We start from the raw sequence: 20044 nt of genomic DNA on the forward strand, positions 1-20044 counted from the left end.
TCCAGGATTTTGTGCAAGTGGGTTCAATCTTAGAAGTAGATAATTTTAGTAGTAAAATAGTAGTTGTCAAGTGGGTTCAAATAAAATATTTATACAAAATTTACACAACTTTAATCATAATTTATATATATATATATAATATTATTTTTTAGTGAAGTGGGTTCAAATAAACCCGCTAGCCACCACGTGGGTCTGCCACTAGTTGGACACATCTCAACAAATTAGTGTTAAGAGGATTCACTAAAGTTAAATTATTTTGTGATTCAGTTGTCAAACTTCATATAGGCAAATTTATCTATTAGTACACAGAGGCGGAGCTGGAATTTTAAGTTTATGGGTTCGGAATTCTAATCGTTTTAAGTTATCGGGTTCTAAATTAATAATTTATATACATTTAATGAATTTTTTAAGACAAATATAAAGTTTGAATCAAAACTATTATGTTCGACCAAACCCGCTCGGAACACTCTAGCTCCGCCCAAGAGTGCACACAAGAAAGAAAAATGGAGACTATAGTAAGAATATTCTTACATAGTGATAGTCTTACATTTTTAATGCAAAATTGACGCAACGTCCTACTTGGGATTGCAAATTGGTGTTTTCAAATTCACATGGGTTGGTCCACAAAAACTAAGCTACCTACACATTCCATTCCCTAACTTCTCTTTTATTCTCATCATAATAATAATATGATAAAATTAATTTATATACATTGATAATATAATAAAAATTTTATATTATTAATATTAAAATCTCTGTCATAGTAATTTTATCTAATTAATATTATTAAATATTATTATTTGTAATTACTTCCAAATGACTTCATTGTGAAAGTAATTTTTATATCAAAGAGCATAAAAATTAGTAAAATTTAAACTCATACTTCTTTCGGTCCCTTTTAGTTGTCATATTTAAAGAAATATTAATTAAAAGAATAATTTGACTAAATTATTTTTATTTGTTCTTTAATCTGAATTTATTACGTACTCTTGCTTTTATTATATTTATTAGAGTAAGAGTAACGTAAAAAAAATTAATTAGTACTTTCAAGACTTTCTAAAATAATAATTATTTTAAATAATTATTTTTAGTCATCATGACTGAAAAGAACATGAGCGAATATAATATAATAATAGTATGTACCAATTTCCATATATATCTTCCATTCCCAAAATACACCTCAATACACCTAATACCAAATTGCATACTTTTAACATTTTCATACTCTCTCACAAAAATTCCTTCTCTCTCGCTCCGTTCCAGTGAAGAAATCGTCTTATTGTTTTTGGGATTCATGTCGGTATGTATATATATGCCCTAATTCGATATTTAAATCCTTTCGATTACTGGTTTCTTTTCACTTAATTTCATTTACAGTACGTTATATGATTATATGTATTGATTATTTATCTATACTTGTACAAGGCCTTTAGTTATGTTTGTTTTTATTTTATTGGGGTTTTATGTTAAATGGGTTTTCATTGATCGCTTCATCTGTTCTGAATTTACTCTTGAGGTTCTCTTTTTTTTTTTGACTTTGATCGAAAATTTGACTTCCAAGCAGATCCTTTATAGTGTATGGTTTTGTTGCATTTTGATACTCTGCTGAGCTCGAAATTAATTTTTAATTCTCGTATGACTTTCGATGCTTAAGCCAAGTTAAAATCCCCCCGGTTCTTGGGGGACAGCTCAAGGGTCAATAGACCATACAATTGGAATGTAGTGTCATGAGCCAATAGACGCAAAGAAACTTCCATCTGCCTAGGCATTGGTGAGCAGAGTTACCCGGTATCTGTGCTGGTGGGAGGCAGCAGGTACCCCGTGGAGTAGTCGAGGCGTGCACAAGCTGGCGCTGACACCTCTATAAGTGCTACCCCCAAATGAATTGTGCCACTCTTAACTTTTTTAAGGGGCACTCTACTTTTTGCAAATTACTAAGCTCGTGGGAGGTAGCAGATACCCCGTGGATTAGTCGAGGTGTGCACAAGCTGGCACAAACACCTCTATAAGTGCTACCCCCAAATGAATTGTGCCACTTTAACTTTTTTAAGGGCACTCTACTTTTTGCAAATTACTAAGCTCAGTTGCTCATCCAAAACCTATGCCTAAGCATAATGGCGTTCCAAGTGGGAGTTCCTGTCTACTATTGCTAAGACCATATGGAGATATTCACATTTAGAATCTTTTGGATGCATTAATTAGATATACTACTTCCTACAATAGTAGTAAGTTTTTGCATTCAATGTTCAGTGTTTGATTTTGTTAAGTTGATTTGCTTGTTTTTTTATCCTCAACTTCTGAATAGCTTAAATTTAATGCTTGCAATGCCTCTTGTGTGGATTTCATAATAAATTTCTACTTTGTTCTCCTTTTAATTCTTAGATCTGCTATGGGCATGATTAATTGAGGGTCCAGTTGGAGTTAAGTTGAGTGGTTTCTAGAAAGGTAGTGGTTGCTATGTTGGTTTTGTTGTGACCATTAGGGCCTATGACCTTCCTGGAGATATTGAAGCCCTTTTATTGGTATTGAGGACTTCGTTCATATTGGTTTAAGAACATTCTAGAGGAAACATGCCAGCAATATCGGGGTACAATTACTGAAATCGGCTTTTATATGAAGTCTAGTTCATATAAGGAGAACGTAATTGACATTTGGTAGATGCATAATGTAGTTTGTTAAATGTTGGAAAACCTGATAATTTTGACTTCCGCATACTGGGGCATGGATTTCAAGCAGGTGTTATTTTTTTAAAATTCACAAGCTTTTGGGACCTCGACCACTTCCTTTTCTAGTTCGCATAACTATGAGCCTTCAGTGAGGTTAAAGGAATTTCAGAATTGTCCTTCAGGAATTACTTTGGACATGCTTCCTAATGCATCAACTTCAAATTGTCATGTTGTAGCTATTATGCTTTTGGAGAGTTTTCACCTTCTTCTCGTGTCCTTTGGTGATTGCGGAATGGAGTCAGAGATTTTCAGCAATATGGTTTTAACAAAATCGTGTGGCTTACTGATAATTTAGCTGCTTTCTCTGCAATTTTTTTTGTTCATATATTGTTCATGAGTATTTTTCTTTTTTGTCTAATTATTTATTTTTCCTGTTTGGCTTTCAATCTACCTTCGAGCAGGAGAAGGGTCGACCGTTGCCTAAGTTTGGTGAATGGGATGTCAATGATCCAGCGTCAGCAGAGGGATTTACTGTGATTTTCAACAAGGCCAGGGATGAGAAAAAAACTGGTGGCAAGCCAGAGTCACCTTCAAAGGCTGATGGTAACACAAAGCAAGGAGAAGAACAATTAAAGCCTCAAACTGTACGTTATTTCAATAGTTTTGGAAATGTGTAGATTCTTTTACATATTTAACGTGAAATACATTAGCTGTGTGAATCTGCATCTTTACAGAGAATTTTTTCCATTCAGAGGATAATTCAACTACAAATAGGTGAAATCCCATCCCACTCTACTGCCCTCTCAAACAGTTGAAGGACTTAAGTTGGCCTAATTGATATATTATCTCCACCAACTAAGCCATCTCCGGCTATCTTCAGCTGTCTCATATGTTTAAAGTATTGTGGTTATGATTTAGTGAATTGTACGTGCAAGGTTTATCAAATAAAATTTCCATCACATGGTATAATTATCTTTTTAGAATAATTTGATTGATCAATGCAAAAGGTTGAGCTTAATTACTTGAAGATCCACAGCTATCTCTTGATACAATAGTTTGAAGCATGGTAGTAGGTTATTCACATACCCGTATGGGATAAACACTAAAGTGAAATCCACAGCTCATCTCTTGGGTCAAGAAATTGCACTGCCGCTCAAGCTTGTACTCTCAAAATTTAACTAAATTTCACCAAAAAATTGGATTTCTGTTGGGTAACACCCAGCCATGTGGGTCCCCTTCAATTTTGATGACCGGGGAAAGAGTAAAGATAAGCTAAGGTGGTGCAAATCTTATTGATTCGTCATACCATACAATTAATTATTTCACTTATTATTGCCTTCTCTTTAATCTAAGGTGACCTAATAAATTCAAAAATCCTTTTGCAGTTCTTAGAAGTAGGATTGAGAACTTCCCTCCAGTTGTGAGCATCTGTAGTTCTTGCTTGACTGTGGTCAGATCATATGTTCTGGTTATATTGGAAGGGTTCCTGGAGTTAAGTTTCTCTTTTTTTTTTTTGGGTAAAAGGGAAAAGTGTATTGAGCACAGATAATTAGGGAAACTAGTACTTGATCAAAAAGATTAGAGAAACTAGTATATACGAACCCATAATTACTTACTCTCAGCAAATTGTCAGGTCAAAACTTAACTCTAAGTGGAACTTTCCTTGTAAGCATAGGTTTAAAACCATGACTAGGGAGCTCATGTACTTGCTTTGCTATAATCAATTCCCTTCTAGCCAACGATAAAGTGCGAAAAAGGTTGTGAGGCAATATATAAAGGCAAAATTAGGATCTTCTGGGATTCGCTGGGTGTATTGTAGGCTTTAAACACACCAAGACAACCATGAAGAGCAAACGTCTTATAGGGCTAATACTTTGATTGGTGGGGCTTTCATCCCGTGCATACCGTACGCATGGGTTGTCCGCCTTGTGTGTCACCAGAATGTCAAGTGTACACTTTACGACTTTGATTGTTCTTCTTGTATATACTAAAACATTAGCTTATATTTTCTTTTAAATGTTTGACTATAATTTTTATTAGTAATCTGTTTGCTCTATTGTTTAGAATTTGATGTCGTAGTATATTTCTTTTTACAGATAAGAAGGGTAGATTCTTTTTAACATTTATTGTTATGACGAGATGTTTATTTGCTTTTGTATATTCTTTAGTTTTGAATTTTATAAAATTCTAAATGTATTTTTCACAATATCAAAATAAAAAAGTTAAGGGGCCTACCCTGCCTTTGCCTCTAGTTTTAGAACATTGGATACAATGACCTAGCTTTCTTACCGGGGATGGTTGAGTTGTCCCCAATAGGAAAGTTGAGAGGTTGAGACAAGAATTAACAACCTAGAGATCCGGGTTCTGAATTCGAGTTACAAAACTTACTGTGAGCCAATTTGCTTTAGCCTTGGTGGATAGGTTTACCAGCACCTATGCTTGTGGTCTGTAGCATGCTGCCCGATGAACTAGTCGAGATGCTCGCAAGCTTGCTCTGGTACTAGGGTCATCGAAAAAAGAGTGATATTCAGCCTTTTGATTTCTACGCTCTCATCTAAGTGAACTTTTATAGTTGCTATGAAGCAGTGGTAGAACCACCTTAGTCCAATTGCCGTGAAATTACACTGTGTAGTTAGGTAATTTTTATTTATTTATGTATATACTATATGTTGAATCGCCTTGGCCTTTTCATGTGTTTAATTCTTTATATTTTGAGTTTCCACCCCCCGGGTGAAATTCTGGCTGTGCCACTGCTATGAAGTAGTTACTTAATATTGAAGGAAGTTGAGAGCAAGGGTAATTATGTTATTGCTTCTCAAAAAAGGGTAATTATTTTATTGTTGGAATGGTGTTTCTTTTCATACTTGTTATGGGGAAAAAGAAAATACTGCTCAGATTATTTGAGTAGTTGATCAGCTGTATTTTCTTTTCTTTTGTGTTTTTCTTAAATGAGTAAGAGTAGTTGACCTGCTTGGCTAGGTTTGGGAGAGCTGTCCTCTATTGTCAAACTTAGTCTTGGAATTGGCAGGCTAGATTCTTGTGTCTTTGCTAATGTGACTAGATGAGCCACGCCATGTACGTAGTACTAATCTGTAACTGCTTTCTGATGTAAATGTTGGACAAACTGGTCCAATGACCCATCTGATTTTCTTATAAATGCTACTTCTCTCATTAATCTTTGAAGCATTCCTATTTCTTAGAATTTCAACAATATGTTGTTTTGCAGAAGAAATGGTTTTGCTGTATGCAGAGCCCCCACGCAGAATCTTGACAAGGTTATCTGTAAAAGTTGAATATAGGATGCATATTCATAATGAACCCCGCAACTTCTTTTGGCTTGGTGCTGGAGACTGAGATGCCGCTTAAGTCCTTTTTGTCTTGTAAACTTGTGGTTATTGTGGGGACAAAATGTGAAAGACAAAATGTTTGATGTACCTATATGTTGTATCTTTTATTGTACCATTGGCAGACGAGCAGTCTGCTTGCTTTCATATACGTGTGGTGTGGTTTGTAAAGCACCTTTCAACCGTAAATTTTTTCTGTTAATTTCATCAGATTATTTGGTTTTCTTCTTTTCTTTGTTTGCCTGATAAGTAGAAAACGCTTAGAAAATCACAGAGGTTTGTTTGGACGAGAGGAGCTGCAATATAAATTATGATGATGCATGTTTGGTTTTTGTCAAGGGAAAATAGCAGTTTTGGTCCTTATATTATTTCTGTAAACGCATTTAACCTTCAATTAATTTAATGGTGCGGGTTTTGTCAAATTAGTAACTGAAGCTAATTTCCCACCAACATTAGCTTGTTAAGGGCAATTTAACTCTCATGTAATTCCATTTGCTAGAGTTCCTTTTCTGATTAAGTCCTTGAGATCCTTAAACAAAAGACAATTTGACAGCAATTGGAAAAATCTCCAATCATAGATTTGGATAAAGTCAGGATAAATAATCTTTTTATGCTTTGTTCTTTCATTTAAAGTTATTGAGTCGTCAACACCAACTGCCCCAACTAAATTCCGAAAAAAAAGGACTTGTAATAACTTAATTTCTGGAGAAAATCGTTCATTCTAGTTTTTACACCACCTGTCTTCTGAAACGGGACCAGAAAGCCAAATACATTTAAAATTGAAGGATTCTGCAGTTGAAATATCCTCTACTCCCTCGAAAACTAAACTCTGGACTGTCCCAGCTTTCTTTCGAAAAGATGCTTTAGGAGGAAAACTTGCAGGACGCTAACACAAATGAGAGCAGAGGACTCGAACAAAGCTTTGTAGACTGCTCTTTTGCTCATTCCTTCGTTCACTGCATAAAATAGGAAATACACCATCGCGTTAGAAAGACCAGCTTTGGAGTATGTAAACTAAAATGATTATGGCAGATATTTATATCATTAGTTAATAGAAAAGTGACACATGCATGTGAATATCCGAACAACTAACTCGCAAATATATAGGTCCTTAAACCAAAAAGCACGACCTCAGAAGTGCATAAAGCTAGTTGTTGGTCCAAATTTTACAATATGAGCAAATAACACCTACATTCATTCATATATCACCGTATTGGAAAGGACAGCTTTGGATTATGTAGATTATCATGATTCTGGTAGATTTGTGTATGTCATTAGATTAAACTTGAGGTTCCAAGAGAAACACATAATATATAGAAAGAAATGATATTCTCTTCTCATTAATTAACAGCAAAGTGATGCATATGCATGTGAATATCAAAACTACTAAGTCGTGGATATAGAGGTCCGGAAACCAAAGACCACAACCTCAGAAGTGCATAAAGCTAAATGGTTCAAACGTTACAATGCGAGCAAATAACTTGTAAGTTAATTCATAATGTTCTCGATGCTGAGGTAGTTGTAGTTCAGCAAAATGAAAGAGCAACCTCACACCATTACCACTACAAAGATTGAGCTTAGGTGGTCATACGCTAATTGACACGACCATTGACATATTCAAGATGTAGGTGAGGCATGCATCTTCAAGCTTGTGAAATTGCAAATTAGATAAACAAAAAACTGAAAATTAGAAAGAAAACCCAAAATGAAACAATAAGAATGATTTCACTGCATCTAAGACTAAGTGACAGAGAGGAGAATTATCTAATTGAAAACATATGCCAAAAGGAAAAGACAATTGTTTCTACCAGGGAAAACGGTAATTTTGATTTGCTGAAAAGAGGGAGAACCATATGAGAAATATGCACAAGCTTTATTTATACCTATTGCTTGCCGATCTGTCTGGGCCTCTAGCCAATGCTGCTCAAACTGAATGTTGTATAAAGCTTCCTCTAGTTTCCCAATGTGCTCAAACAATGGTTTGAAATGCTCTGCAGCATCATACTAAAAGGTAAGATCTCTAGTGTAAAGTGCTCCAGAACAACATAGTAAGATGAAGCAAAGTGACACGCTAACCGTCTTTTGCATGCTCATCATGGTATACGAAGTGGGCCGCATGTAGATCAAAGTCTATGGTTTCATGATAGGGTGATTTGTTGGTGAAACAGAAACGATAAACTCCTTCGTGATGGGCCACAAACTCAGTCTTCTCACTGATTTTGTCACGAAAATCATGAATCTGTTCCCCAGAAGGTCCCTTCACCTAATTTCCACCAACATAGTGACATCAATTGAATAATCCATCAGATAATGGATGATAAAAGAAGACTTTTTCTCTACAAGAGAATTTAAAACATGGCTATGTAAGCTTCTCCTCTAGATAGCACGAAGAACCCATCGCGAAAACGTAAAAAACTAAAACGAATTGACAAGAAAAGCTGACTGAAGTAATCCTTACGTGGACTAAAAAAAAGGTTCATGAATTTACAGCTCCAAGATTCAAACTTTCTTGAATATGAACCCTTGTAATTCTAATTCTCTCATAGTTGGGACTCAATCCCCCCACCCCCACAAGAAAAAAGGAGAAAAAATAGTGACTCCCCTTCCTCCTAACCACCACCAAAACCAAATAACAAGTGATGGTGTCCATTGTTTGTGCATGAGAAAAGGACTGAAGCTGCAAATAACACAACAAAAAGGAAAATAAAAGCAAAGAAAAGACACATCCAGTTTCTCACGGACAATTCAAGCTTCTAATGAAGCTTAAAATCAAAGTCAACACAAATTGATAATAGCAAAACAACAACAACAACAACCCAGTATAATCCCACTAGTGGGGTCTGGGAAGGGTAGTGTGTACGCAGACCTTAACCCTACCCTGGGGTAGAGAGAGGCTGTTTCCAATAGACCCTCGGCATCCTTCCCTCCAAGAACTCCCACTTTGCTCTTGGGGTGACTCGAACTCACAACCTCTTGGTTGGAAGTGGAGGGCACTTACCATCAGAGTAACCCACCTTGTCATAATAGCAAAACAACAAAGCTAGAATTCCGAATCTAGGATTGAACTCGGGAGAAGGAATTCTAGATTGCATAATCACACATGCATTATCAACAGTTCAGTATCATAGAATAATTAATCTGATGACTACAATAAGTCTATAACCCCTTTTATATCTAAAACACAGGCTAATTGTTTTTTAATTACTAATCAACGGAAATCACAAAAAACAAGAACGTAAACATAAAATTACACAAGTATACAGGCTAACGAAGAGAGAGAGAAAAAAAAGAAGCAGAAACAGAGAGAGAATTGAGTAATATATACCACAAGATCAACACCCTCTTCACTGTAATGCCAAGAACCTTCTGATTTGATAACAACAAACGAAAAATGAACACTCTCTCCCATTTCAACCTTATGGGAAAAACATTCTTCTCTGTCTATCACAAATCTAATCCCTAAAGCCCCTCTGGAACTCCATGCCACCACCAATAACGAAATCAAGATCCAAATTTCTGATGACCCAATTCTCATCTGCGATCAATTATCAATTTTAATTTCACAGAAACAATCAAAATTAAGAAAACATCAAAAAACAGTTTTGGGAGTTAGGGTTTACCGTTTCTTGGAAAGAATTAGGAATTTGGACAGCGAAGTGGTGAAAGAGTTGAAAACTAGTAGTAGTACTTTTTTGTCTTTGACGAAGTTAAGGTACACACGACTTTGCGTGTCTTAAAACTTCGATCAACTAACCCCATTCGGATAACCGTATCCGATGACCCGTATTTATTTATCTATTTGTTTATTTATTTTCTTTTAAAAATCACATAAGTAGTTGGAATTTGGAATTTGGAAATTAGGAAGTCTAACTGGTTGAGAATGAGTTCACACTTCACACTCTTCTTCTTATGACTAGTGAGGGGCAGCCCGGGCTAGGACTAGTGAGTGTAGTCCGGGCTAGCCCGGGCCCAATGACTATTTAATGTTGTGGTTAATATTTTTTAAATATTATTTACTTTTAAATTTAAATTCGTTATGTTGTTTTTGCATATAGTTATAGATTTATGTCTTTGAGACTACTTGCAATAGGTTGGCCAATTGTATATTTTGGGTTTTCTGTTTATTCTCTATGGTAATACGCCTAGTATTATTCAAAAACTTTTGAAGTTTATATCCATCCAATTGTATTTGTAGGAGGCAAGTTAAGTGATTACAATAAAGGTCAAATACATACCCAGCCCCTTAAAATTGTCATCATTTTCTATTTAGACACTTAAACTGAACCTATTACTTATTGGACACTCAAACTATTGACGAAGTATACATATTGAACACTTTACACAGACGTGGCATAATTAATGAATCTCACCATGAGTTGCGCGCGTGAAGCCTTTAATAACTGAAGTAAAGTTTTTTCTCTTTTTTATTCAAATACTTGTTTTCTCCTACTTTCTCCTTCTTCTTCCTCCTAATAATTCTGGTTTTTGTACAGATTCACTTCAAAGATACAATATCAAAATTGCAAAATCAAATTTTTATTAAGCACTAGAATATAAGGTTTTCTAACCCCCTTCGCAGGTCCTCTATTTCTTCCGAAGAGGGGAGCGGGATCGTGGTGATCGAAAAATCCGACATCAATGTGATGACCCAGAAATTGCACTGTTGTTTCTCTATTGACATTCTTCGAACATGCCAAAAAACATATATTGGAACTATTAATTTTCTGCAATCTGCATATATTCAGCTAAGTCGTGGTGGAACGGGGGTGGTGGATTTCTCGGGTGTTGTTGATTCATTATTATCCTCACCCTAGAAGATCCAAAGCAACAACTTGGTGATTGATTTTATGTTTTTTATAAGTATGATTGTAGTGTGCTGTCTTTTTTTAATTTTTAGTTTAAATTTCAATGACGTTAGTGATTTTGTATGGTGATTATTGTTGGTGCGGTGACTGAAGATGAACAATCAGGTGATGAGGGAAATGAGAGAAAGAGGAAGGTGGTGGGTCTGGTCTGAAGAGCAAATGTATATTTTTTTTAGTGATGTGATTTTCTTTTATTGGTTACATTGCCATGTAAGCATAGCTTGATTTCACGTACTTGTTTTTTTGTGGGTATGAGTTTTTTGTGTTTAATAGGTACACTTCGCCAATAGTTTGAGTGTTCAATAGGTAATAGGTTCAGTTTAAGTGTCCAAATAAAAAATGGTAACAACTTTAAGGGATTGTGTATGTATTTGGCCTAAAATAAAACAGGGGCAAAATGTGACTTGAAAAAAGAGAGCTAGGAAACAAGTATATGTAATATACTACAAAAGAGGTTTGGAACTTGGAACTTAACTGATTTATTAGCAACATATTTGAGTAGCTGTAGGAATAAAGTAAAAATATAGGGGATGCATCATGCATACTAACGGAACGTTTTAGATTGATTCTTCAAATAAAATAAGTTACTCTATTTGTTATCTCTAAATTGTATATAGTTAACCTGGCAGTTATGTTTTATGCACAAGAATGCATAAGCAGTACACTTCGGTAATATCAATTATTTGTTTTGATTTTCAAAGAAAATCTCAATAATTATCTCGAGCTAATATAGTGTCATAGAATAATTATCTCGAGTGGTTTATACTGTTTAGACTTTAGACTACCTTAGTAGAGCAGTGTGTATAGATTCAAAAAAAATTTACACTTTTAGTCTTTAATAAATACCTATTACCTAGGGTAACATAATATATGATCCACTTTTACAAATGAAAATTCGATTGAGAAATAACAAGTTCAAGTAAATTATATTTATTCAGAAATAATTTTTTTTACAGAATTATTAAAGAAATAATTTTTGAATATTTACATGAGCCCCAATTCAAAAATTTGGCTGCCCAATAAACATTACAACAGAGCAAGTAAAGAGTAACCAAAAAGAGTCAAACAAAACAATGATGGAGAGTCGAATTTTATCAATTGGGGCCCACCAGTGCAGAGAAATAACACGTATGTCCAGGGATAAGAAAGATAGACCGGAAATTCCCAAGATACCCCCGACGACCCCAACCCTTATTAATAGTAGGAATAAGTGCCGCAATCAAATTGACTTGATGCAATAAAATAGGAGTTTTAATAAATTACTAATAAATAAAACTTCACAATATAAACTATAATTACGAGTTTAAATCTAATGTTTCTTTACTTTCCTAATAACCCTTTAGAAGAAACAAATTACAATTCTTTCTTTACTTTTTTGTAAGGATTAAAATTGATATCTTTGACACTCCATTATCTAGTTTATGTAAAAAAAACTAATAACTCAAACTTGATCATGTAAAATCGTCTAAGTCTTGTGAAAACAAGTGCTCCCATAAGGAAATTTAGTAAACCTAATCTTTGACGTAATATAATTCTAGTATTACTGCTCTAGTATTTTTAGTCATAGATGGCAATTTGTTTGGAGTACATGATACATTTTACAGATTAATTATCAAGCTGTTAAATTTTGTATTAGTATCTAATGTAGCAGTAAGATGTGACAGATCAAGTTAATCCTTTTTTTCAATAGAAAGACTTGTATCTAATCGTCTAGTCAAATTGTTCCGTTCTCCTTCCTTTTTTCTTTAGGTATTTGAGGACAATTTTCCTAACAAAGCAATCTTATTCTATCTTTTCTCATTACATGCATTACTACCTTCTTTATTTTGAGCATTATTCAAAAAATTACGCTCTATGTTGCACGGACTCTCCAAAATGCTATCGTACGCATATCAGATCTTCCAAGACACATATCCAGTGAATATTTTCGGAGAGTCCGAGTAACATAGCTTTGACTACATTGCTTCGTTATATTCAGATACTACAAAAAGAATAAAAGAACAAAAAAACATATTGCCTAACATATAAATGACAAATTATCCAATCCTTTTGTTTTTTGTTTTGTTTCTTTTCTCATTTGGTTTTCCTTCTTTTCTGCTAAATAAAACACGAACATTTTATCTCATGATTCCATACATTGTTGCTCAAAGATCCAAAAGGTACTGTACTAGTAATACACATATGCAACACATGAAAGTGCAAAAATAACTGACTGAACTACAGTGGAGCTAGGAATCTTGCCCTTGTCTTGCCTAAAGAAGAGAGCATTGTATAAAGGCAAGTTAATCAAAACCAGAAACCCACACAACAATATTTGCAAAGCCATAGTTTCAAATGCATATTTCAATCCCACTTCTCTGGTTATGATCAGTTCTTTCACTAATCCCACAAGGCAAAACAGATTGAGCATTGCCAATGTTGACAAAATGGTAAGCATAGGTGAAGCACTTCCAAATTCCATTTTCTCTTGCTTGTATCTCAACAAAACATCCTCATCAGACACTTTTGGAGTGACTATGAATGTTGAATTGGAAGAACCAAATAACTTCAACATGACATCAAGAAAGGCAAAGATGTAAGAGCTTGTTCTCTTGTAAAGCCACATTCTTAGTTCATTCCACGATCCCAAAATCGTTCCACCACTCCAGAGAAACTCAGCAGAACTACATATTAGTTCCGCGATTATCACATAAGCAAATGGCAAAAACCATTTGCTGGAAACCTTCATAAGATCAGAAGGAGAATTTGTCAATTTCTTTTGAAGGCCAGTAATTTGCTTACCATGTGCTTTTAGTGCTACTTATAACCCCTTTGTGCCAGTTATTACTAAAAAATTGCATTTCGTTCTGTAAAGCCTATTTGTTCCTTATTTTTACGTACCAAACCATAACGGATAGTAAATTTTAGTAGAATGAGATCAGCTGTTGTATGTATAATTTGTCAACAGTATCATTACCTCTAATGAGATCACTTCAATTTCGACACATATATAGTAAGGTTTTTTAAGTCGAATTCTGCTATTTATTGACTCAAGGGGGCTATGATATTTTTCCCGAGCTATCAACTTGTAGAGAAATCCAAGACTGGAACTATTGATGATTCTTCATTAGCTCTAAAGTAAGATGAATTCACACCAAGCAGAAACATAATAAGTTTCTAATTTCCAGAATCGTCTTAGATAAACCAATAGGATTCAATTTCTTTTTTCCATTTTCCCTCCAATTTAAAATGCATTATAGGGAGAAAGACCAGAAACTCTACACTGAATGTGGCTCATAACCATTACTGGTGCAGTCACATATTACACAAGACTGACATGAAAGCTTATGTATGATATTGTCAGAAAAATGTGATGATTAAGGGAGACAAATACCTGTGGAAACAAGGAAATTCCTTTGAGTAGATAAAGGGAAGGGACGATAGAGTAGTAGAGAGTCGCCACGCAATTAGGAGACCAGAGGCAGTAAGTGAGATACCCCAGCAGAAGGCCAGGATTGAGCTTTCCAAGTCCATACCAAGCTGGGCTGTACTTTGATAACAGAATCATTAGATCGCCCTCGGACCATCTCTTGTGCTGCACCAGTGTCTGATCCAAAGTAGTTGCAGTAACCCCTAAAAATCCCTTCCTTTCTGGTTTATAATAAACAGATCTCCAACCTTTGCACTGAATTGTCAACCCGGTCAATACATCTTCAACTGGGCATCCGTACTTCAAACCAATCTGCCATGTCAATAAAGTTCACAATGAGTCAGTTGTTGAAGTGTGCGACCATCTCATCTAAATTTTAAGCTTTTAGAGATAGCATTATATTGTTTACTTAATCATGTCTTCAACTTCAGTTTGGACAATTACAAAATTGAAAAGGAGATAAACATACCTCATTTCCCCATTGAGTATTTTCCTCATACGTGGAACTAGCTAATATTTCTAGTCTTTCTTCCAACTCGTGCACATTTTCTTCCGTTTTTCCAGGACGTGCACTCTTCAAATCAATCCGAGCATCCTTGCTAAACTCTCTACCACAAAGGGTGTCTCTCCTATGAAAGCAGCCGGTTCCAGTATACAAAGGGCCTCCATTACCATCCATACCATGGAATTCCACCTTAATTTGATGTAAATAATGGAGAAGAAAAATTCATTTAACGACACTAGCATGATTTTGTCAACACACATTGAATGATTCAGGAGATGAACAAAAATGTGAGATGTACTGACCCCATCAATTACTCTTAGAGAACCATAAAGCTCATTTTTAGTGGTATTTTCGAATGACTGTGGAAACTGCACAAATGCAATTCCATGACTTCGTTCTTCATCCATAAAGAAGCAAAGAGCATCTTGAATTGAGTTTGAGTTGTTTGAGTACATATCACAATCTACATTTAGAATTATTGGCCCATTGCTGATCTCTGAGGACACCCTGATCTGAAAGTTTTGGCACAAAATTTTCCACATTATTCTCCAAGATTTCATGAAGAAACAAAAAAATCTTACTCACTTATGTGATGACAAATTGGTATTAAACATACCAATGCGTTCATTGCCCCAGCTTTGAAATTATGGAAGTGCTGTGGACGCTTCTCCCGAGCCAAGTAGACCAAAGTTGGCAGTGTTACCCCGTCAACGTCCTTTGTCTCTTTATCTCTGCTGTCAATTAGTATCTGGTTTGATAACGAAAGAAGAAATAGACAAGATTAGACAACTAAAGTTACATGAATTTGAACCTGTAGGTGATAGTTCAGCTTGTCAACATGTGTCCTAGCATTAGCTAAGATGATAAATTGGCTCGGAAGAAAAGAAACGAGAACTACTCCTGGCTAGCAACACTAATTTTGATAATTTATTCCTTTCCTTTCCTACCTGCAAGATGGCAGCATGATTTCCCTTAGATGAATATAAATCCCATTTGGAGAATGCTGTATGTTCTAGTTTTGCCTGTTCTGGGATTGCTCCAGCCTTGCATGCAACTTCAATTCTGTTTGCCATGCCCTCATATAATTTCTACAGCAGTAAGAACAAAAGATTTACTGATTTCACCTACTAACTGGCTAGTAGTGAGATTTATGCTTGAAATTTACTTGACATTAAACAGTTTTATGGTAAAGAATAGTACAGATTGTCACTCGTGTAACAGTTCTGCATATAGTGGACAGTTATTTAATTGGATGAAACTAGATTAACACTTTTTACAGAGCGAGCACTACATTGTGAGATGCAGCCTCATCATCAAGTAGTTGGTAATGGGAATTAAAAAGAAAAAAGAAGTATACACGACCCCTTTAAGGTGGTTAGCAGACATCATTCACCTACTTTGTTGTATTTGTTATTTCAATAATTGAGAAGTTTAGCAACGTAATCATTTGGTTCAATAACTTCCAATGAAACAAAACAATGCTTTTAACACTTTCATCCTATCGGACAGTGAAGAACAGGCAAAGCCTGAAACTGCTATTGCTGAAAATAAGATAAAAACTACTCAAATGTTTTATGGTGTTGTTTGACTAAGCCCGTCGTTTAAGAAAGAAAAGCCAAAAGTACCTTAAAAACTCGTAATCGGCTATAAGAGCATGCCGCTAAGGGTAATATGAGAAGTTTAAACTTGAAAAGCTTTCGACTATTCTTCTTGTAACAGATTAAATAAAAACAATGTCATATCAAATGGAGCATATGGAATACCTTTATTTCGGAAAAATGTGCATCAGATGCAGACTGAGACGTAAAATAGGCAGCTGGGGATCTTGGGTCAACATTGAATTTCTTACAATAGGGAAGCCAATACTTTGAGAAGCGAGAAGCCTCTAGCAAGGCATAAAAGGTAAGCTCAGAGCCAGCATCATCTGAGAGATAAACACTAAGTTTTTCTGGTGGATAATTGTAAGACATGACTGATAAAACCGTATTGATCACCATAATTGGTGGCTCTATTGCAGGGTCAGCTGTGCACACAAATACATCTACTCTTGGCAACTCATTTCCATACCTGTTTCATGGACAACAGTAGTAAATAAAGTCATGATTTCTCTAACTATTTAAATAAATATAATTACTGTGTTTTCTCTAGCAATTTAAACATTTGGATAGTAAAGTATTATCCGTACCTTTGTAAGAGCCTGTCTCTAAATGTGTGACGATGAGTTCTGTTCCAACGAAGAGATTGAGTGAGGAGCCAGTAAATCCCGAACCATAGTTCAGCGCCAAACATTCCAATCCAACCCAATCTGCCATTTTCGCCTGGTTTTGGTATGTTACATAATCTGTAACTCCAAATCAAGATGATGCCACAAAGCAGAGAAGTGGCAAATAGCCTATATAGTATCCTGCCCTTTTCCTTCTTGGTCTCGAACAAAGGCTCATATTGTGCCTTTCCCATATATATCTCTTTTTCTAGATATTTCTCATACACTTTTGAGTCTGTCTTCTGAGGATTCTCTTCTTCTCTATATAATATATATACTACTAGTTTCTCGTGTACTTGTTTTCTTCCTAATGTAATTTTGTAGTGACGTTTTACTGACTACTGCAGGAATTCAACAACGGCAACTGAAGATGAAACTTTTATTTATAATTAAATCCTAAGAAGATAAATCATGAAAGGAGTGGCGGGGTAGGGAGCTCTGCCAAAGCTGGCCAGTAGTTTACTCACAAAATTTCAACAAATTCAAAGAAATGGGCAACTTGAAATTAAAAATTAATATCTGGTTGGGGCCTCCATGTGACCCCATGATTGATGGTCGTGGTCTCGTGGACTAACAAGTTAGGAGAAAGTTGAAGAGAATAAGCTCTAAAATCTGTAAATATCGTGAAGTAAACAGTTATGAAAGTAAAAAAAAAGGGGTGAATTGTAACCAAATTAAAAACTGGCAAGACTCATGAGAGAATTAGTGGACTTCATTGTATAGCAGGTTTGATTTGCAGTGAAAATAAATTGCGTGTAATTTAAAAGCTGAGAACACAAAAGTTTTATACTAGTTCAATATCGGTGTGGTACCTACATCCCGCTCCTTTGGGTCACAAGGGTTCTCTTAGATGTTCAATAGTTCGTTACATCACTAGTGGTTTTTGGATCGTTTACCACCAACGATTTTCAGCAACAATATTTTCAAGCTTGACACAACTTTTTTTTTATTTCCTAATACTTCCTATCTTTTGAGAAACTTGTAAACTCAGGAATACGGTGTTTGTGCTAAGAACTAGAAAGGTATAAAAACAGTGATTTGTTGCGTAATCGATTTCTTGAGTCTGTCAGTCTTCCTATACGAGAGTCTTGTGATCATGCCACCTCCTTATTTTTGAGTTAGCTATTGCAAATTGACCCTTGATTGAGGCACAGAATATTCTAAGAGTTTTGACGCAAGGAGTGCCTCAGAATCCTGCTCAATAGATGGGTTGGATTCACTAATTTCCTTCCTTTCTGCATTCACAATCAAGGGAGTGATTTGTGACTTGACTTGATCGATCAATCCTCAAAACTATCAGATTTCGTTTACCAAATCGATCCTTGAAGTAAGGACTGTCTTCCTATAGCGACTACACTTGATCTTGCTTCCTTTTTGATGGCCTTGACATCCTTTGATTTAGCATTGTCCTCGGTGCACTTAATCTTGTTTCCTATTTTATGTCCTTGACATCTTAACTTCCTTTGATTGAGCATTGTCCTCCTAATTTCCTGCAATCAAATAGATACAATTAGATTTGCACTATTGTCATCATTGAAACTTGAGTGTAACAAGTTATGCATGTGATTGTTTGACCAAAAAATATAGATCTTGGTTCAAGTAATTAAATTTATGTGAACAAGGGTTAATCTTAGCTAATAATAATATCCTTAGATGAGATTTTTTTAAAGTTGTGTAATGAATTTCTTGAGTTTGCCAGTCTTCTTATACGAGAGTCTTGTGATCATGCCACCTCCTTCTTTTTGAGCTAGCCATTGCAGATTGCCCCTTGATTGAGGCACAAAATATTCTAAGAGTTTTGACCCAAGGAGTGCCTCAAAATCCTGCTCAATAAATAGGATGGATTCACTAATTTCCTTCCTTTTCGTATTCACAATCAAGGGAGTGATTTGTGACTTGACTTGATCGATCAATCCTCAAAATCATCAGATTTCTTTTACCAAATCGATCCTTGAAGTAAAGACTGTCTTCATATAGTGACTACACTTGATCTTGTTCCCTTTTTAATGGCCTTGATATCCTATGATTTAGCATTATCCTCGTTGCACTTGATCTTGTTTCCTTTTTGATGTCCTTGACATCTTGACTTCATTTGATTGAGCATTGTCCTCCTAATTTCCTGCAATCAAATAGATACAATTAGATTTGCACTATTGTCATCATTGAAACTTGGTATAACAATCTTCCCCTTTTTGATGATGACAATAAAAAAGAGTAAACATAGTACACTTCCCTTTCATGTACTGGAATTATGAGCCGCTGCTCCCCCTGAGTTGTTGCTTTGCCGCAAAACCCTTTTTAGAGGTCGTTCAAATCATGTCGAACGCGGGGCAAAAGGGGCTACCGCAGGTTCCCGGGAATCCACCCGTGGAAGGAACTTCGATGGTCAAAGGCGAAGCCTCACATAATGAGATTTGGGCAGCTTTGGAAACAAAGGAGTGTCTGCTTTACTCTCGCGTTTTCTCCCCCTTTGACATCAATCAAAAAGAAAGAAGAAAGTACAGACAGAACATATATAATATGAGTATATAATGAACATAGTAGTTAGGGTAGGAGATAATATGCCTTCAGCAGAGGCACATAGTGATGGCTCTTACAGACCAAAGCAAAAGCGATTAACAAAACAAAAAAGAGCAAAAGAGATTGTTTTAAACACACACACAACTGCCTTAGTTCCTCTCCAGAAAGTATTTCAGGGTATTGATCACTTTGGTGCAAAAAGAGTCATAGGAGGTTTCAACTTCTTTGGTGATTTTGTCCATTTTCTCTGTCATGGAGTTAAATTCTCTGATTCTTTGCCTCCTTGTGGCTCCCATGTCCATCCTGGGTTAGCCACATCTGTACCTGTTTCTTTAGTGACTTCCCTGATCTTGTCCACCTATTCTTTCATTGCAATGAGCATGGTTTTTACACCATCTAGTCCTTGCTGAATCTATTGTAAGTTGTTGGTAGCAGTCGACTGAGGCTCTATTGGTTCAATGGTTGGCTCAAC

General features: G+C 35.6%; 2 protein-coding genes across 5 annotated transcripts; one reads left to right on the top strand and one right to left on the bottom strand.

Moving 5' to 3' along the window:
* Positions 1-1131: 1131 nt before the first annotated feature.
* LOC104100738 (protein NOI4-like) lies at positions 1132-6234 on the top strand. Of its 3 annotated transcripts, none has more exons than XM_009608049.4 (3): positions 1132-1300; positions 3128-3310; positions 5893-6234. In XM_009608049.4, exons 1-3 carry the CDS (start codon positions 1295-1297, stop codon positions 5935-5937), a joined length of 234 nt encoding a protein of 77 aa, XP_009606344.1. In that variant the 5' UTR covers positions 1132-1294; the 3' UTR covers positions 5938-6234. The 3 variants fall into 3 exon arrangements, with proteins under 3 accessions (XP_009606344.1, XP_033513169.1, XP_033513168.1); XM_033657278.2 differs by having other exon boundaries at positions 1144-1300; positions 5646-5960; XM_033657277.2 differs by lacking the exon at positions 5893-6234 and adding an exon at positions 3401-3699 and having other exon boundaries at positions 1144-1300.
* A 366-nt stretch (positions 6235-6600) lies between these two features.
* On the bottom strand, positions 6601-17406 carry LOC104100737 (transmembrane emp24 domain-containing protein p24beta2-like). 2 transcript variants are annotated; one of them, XM_009608047.4, is made up of 12 exons: positions 16975-17406; positions 16553-16856; positions 15737-15877; positions 15406-15537; positions 15092-15301; positions 14754-14978; positions 14249-14596; positions 13094-13597; positions 9336-9545; positions 8087-8273; positions 7894-8001; positions 6601-6966 (listed from the first exon to the last, which is right to left on the bottom strand). In XM_009608047.4, exons 1-12 carry the CDS (start codon positions 17244-17246, stop codon positions 6833-6835), a joined length of 2775 nt encoding a protein of 924 aa, XP_009606342.1. In that variant the 5' UTR covers positions 17247-17406; the 3' UTR covers positions 6601-6832. The 2 variants fall into 2 exon arrangements, with proteins under 2 accessions (XP_009606342.1, XP_009606341.1); XM_009608046.2 differs by lacking the exons at positions 13094-13597; positions 14249-14596; positions 14754-14978; ... (3 more) ...; positions 16553-16856; positions 16975-17406 and adding an exon at positions 9631-9785.
* Positions 17407-20044: the final 2638 nt, after the last annotated feature.

The sequence above is a fragment of the Nicotiana tomentosiformis genome, chromosome 7, assembly GCF_000390325.3.
Source record: "Nicotiana tomentosiformis chromosome 7, ASM39032v3, whole genome shotgun sequence".
NCBI classification, from domain to species: Eukaryota; Viridiplantae; Streptophyta; class Magnoliopsida; order Solanales; family Solanaceae; genus Nicotiana; species Nicotiana tomentosiformis.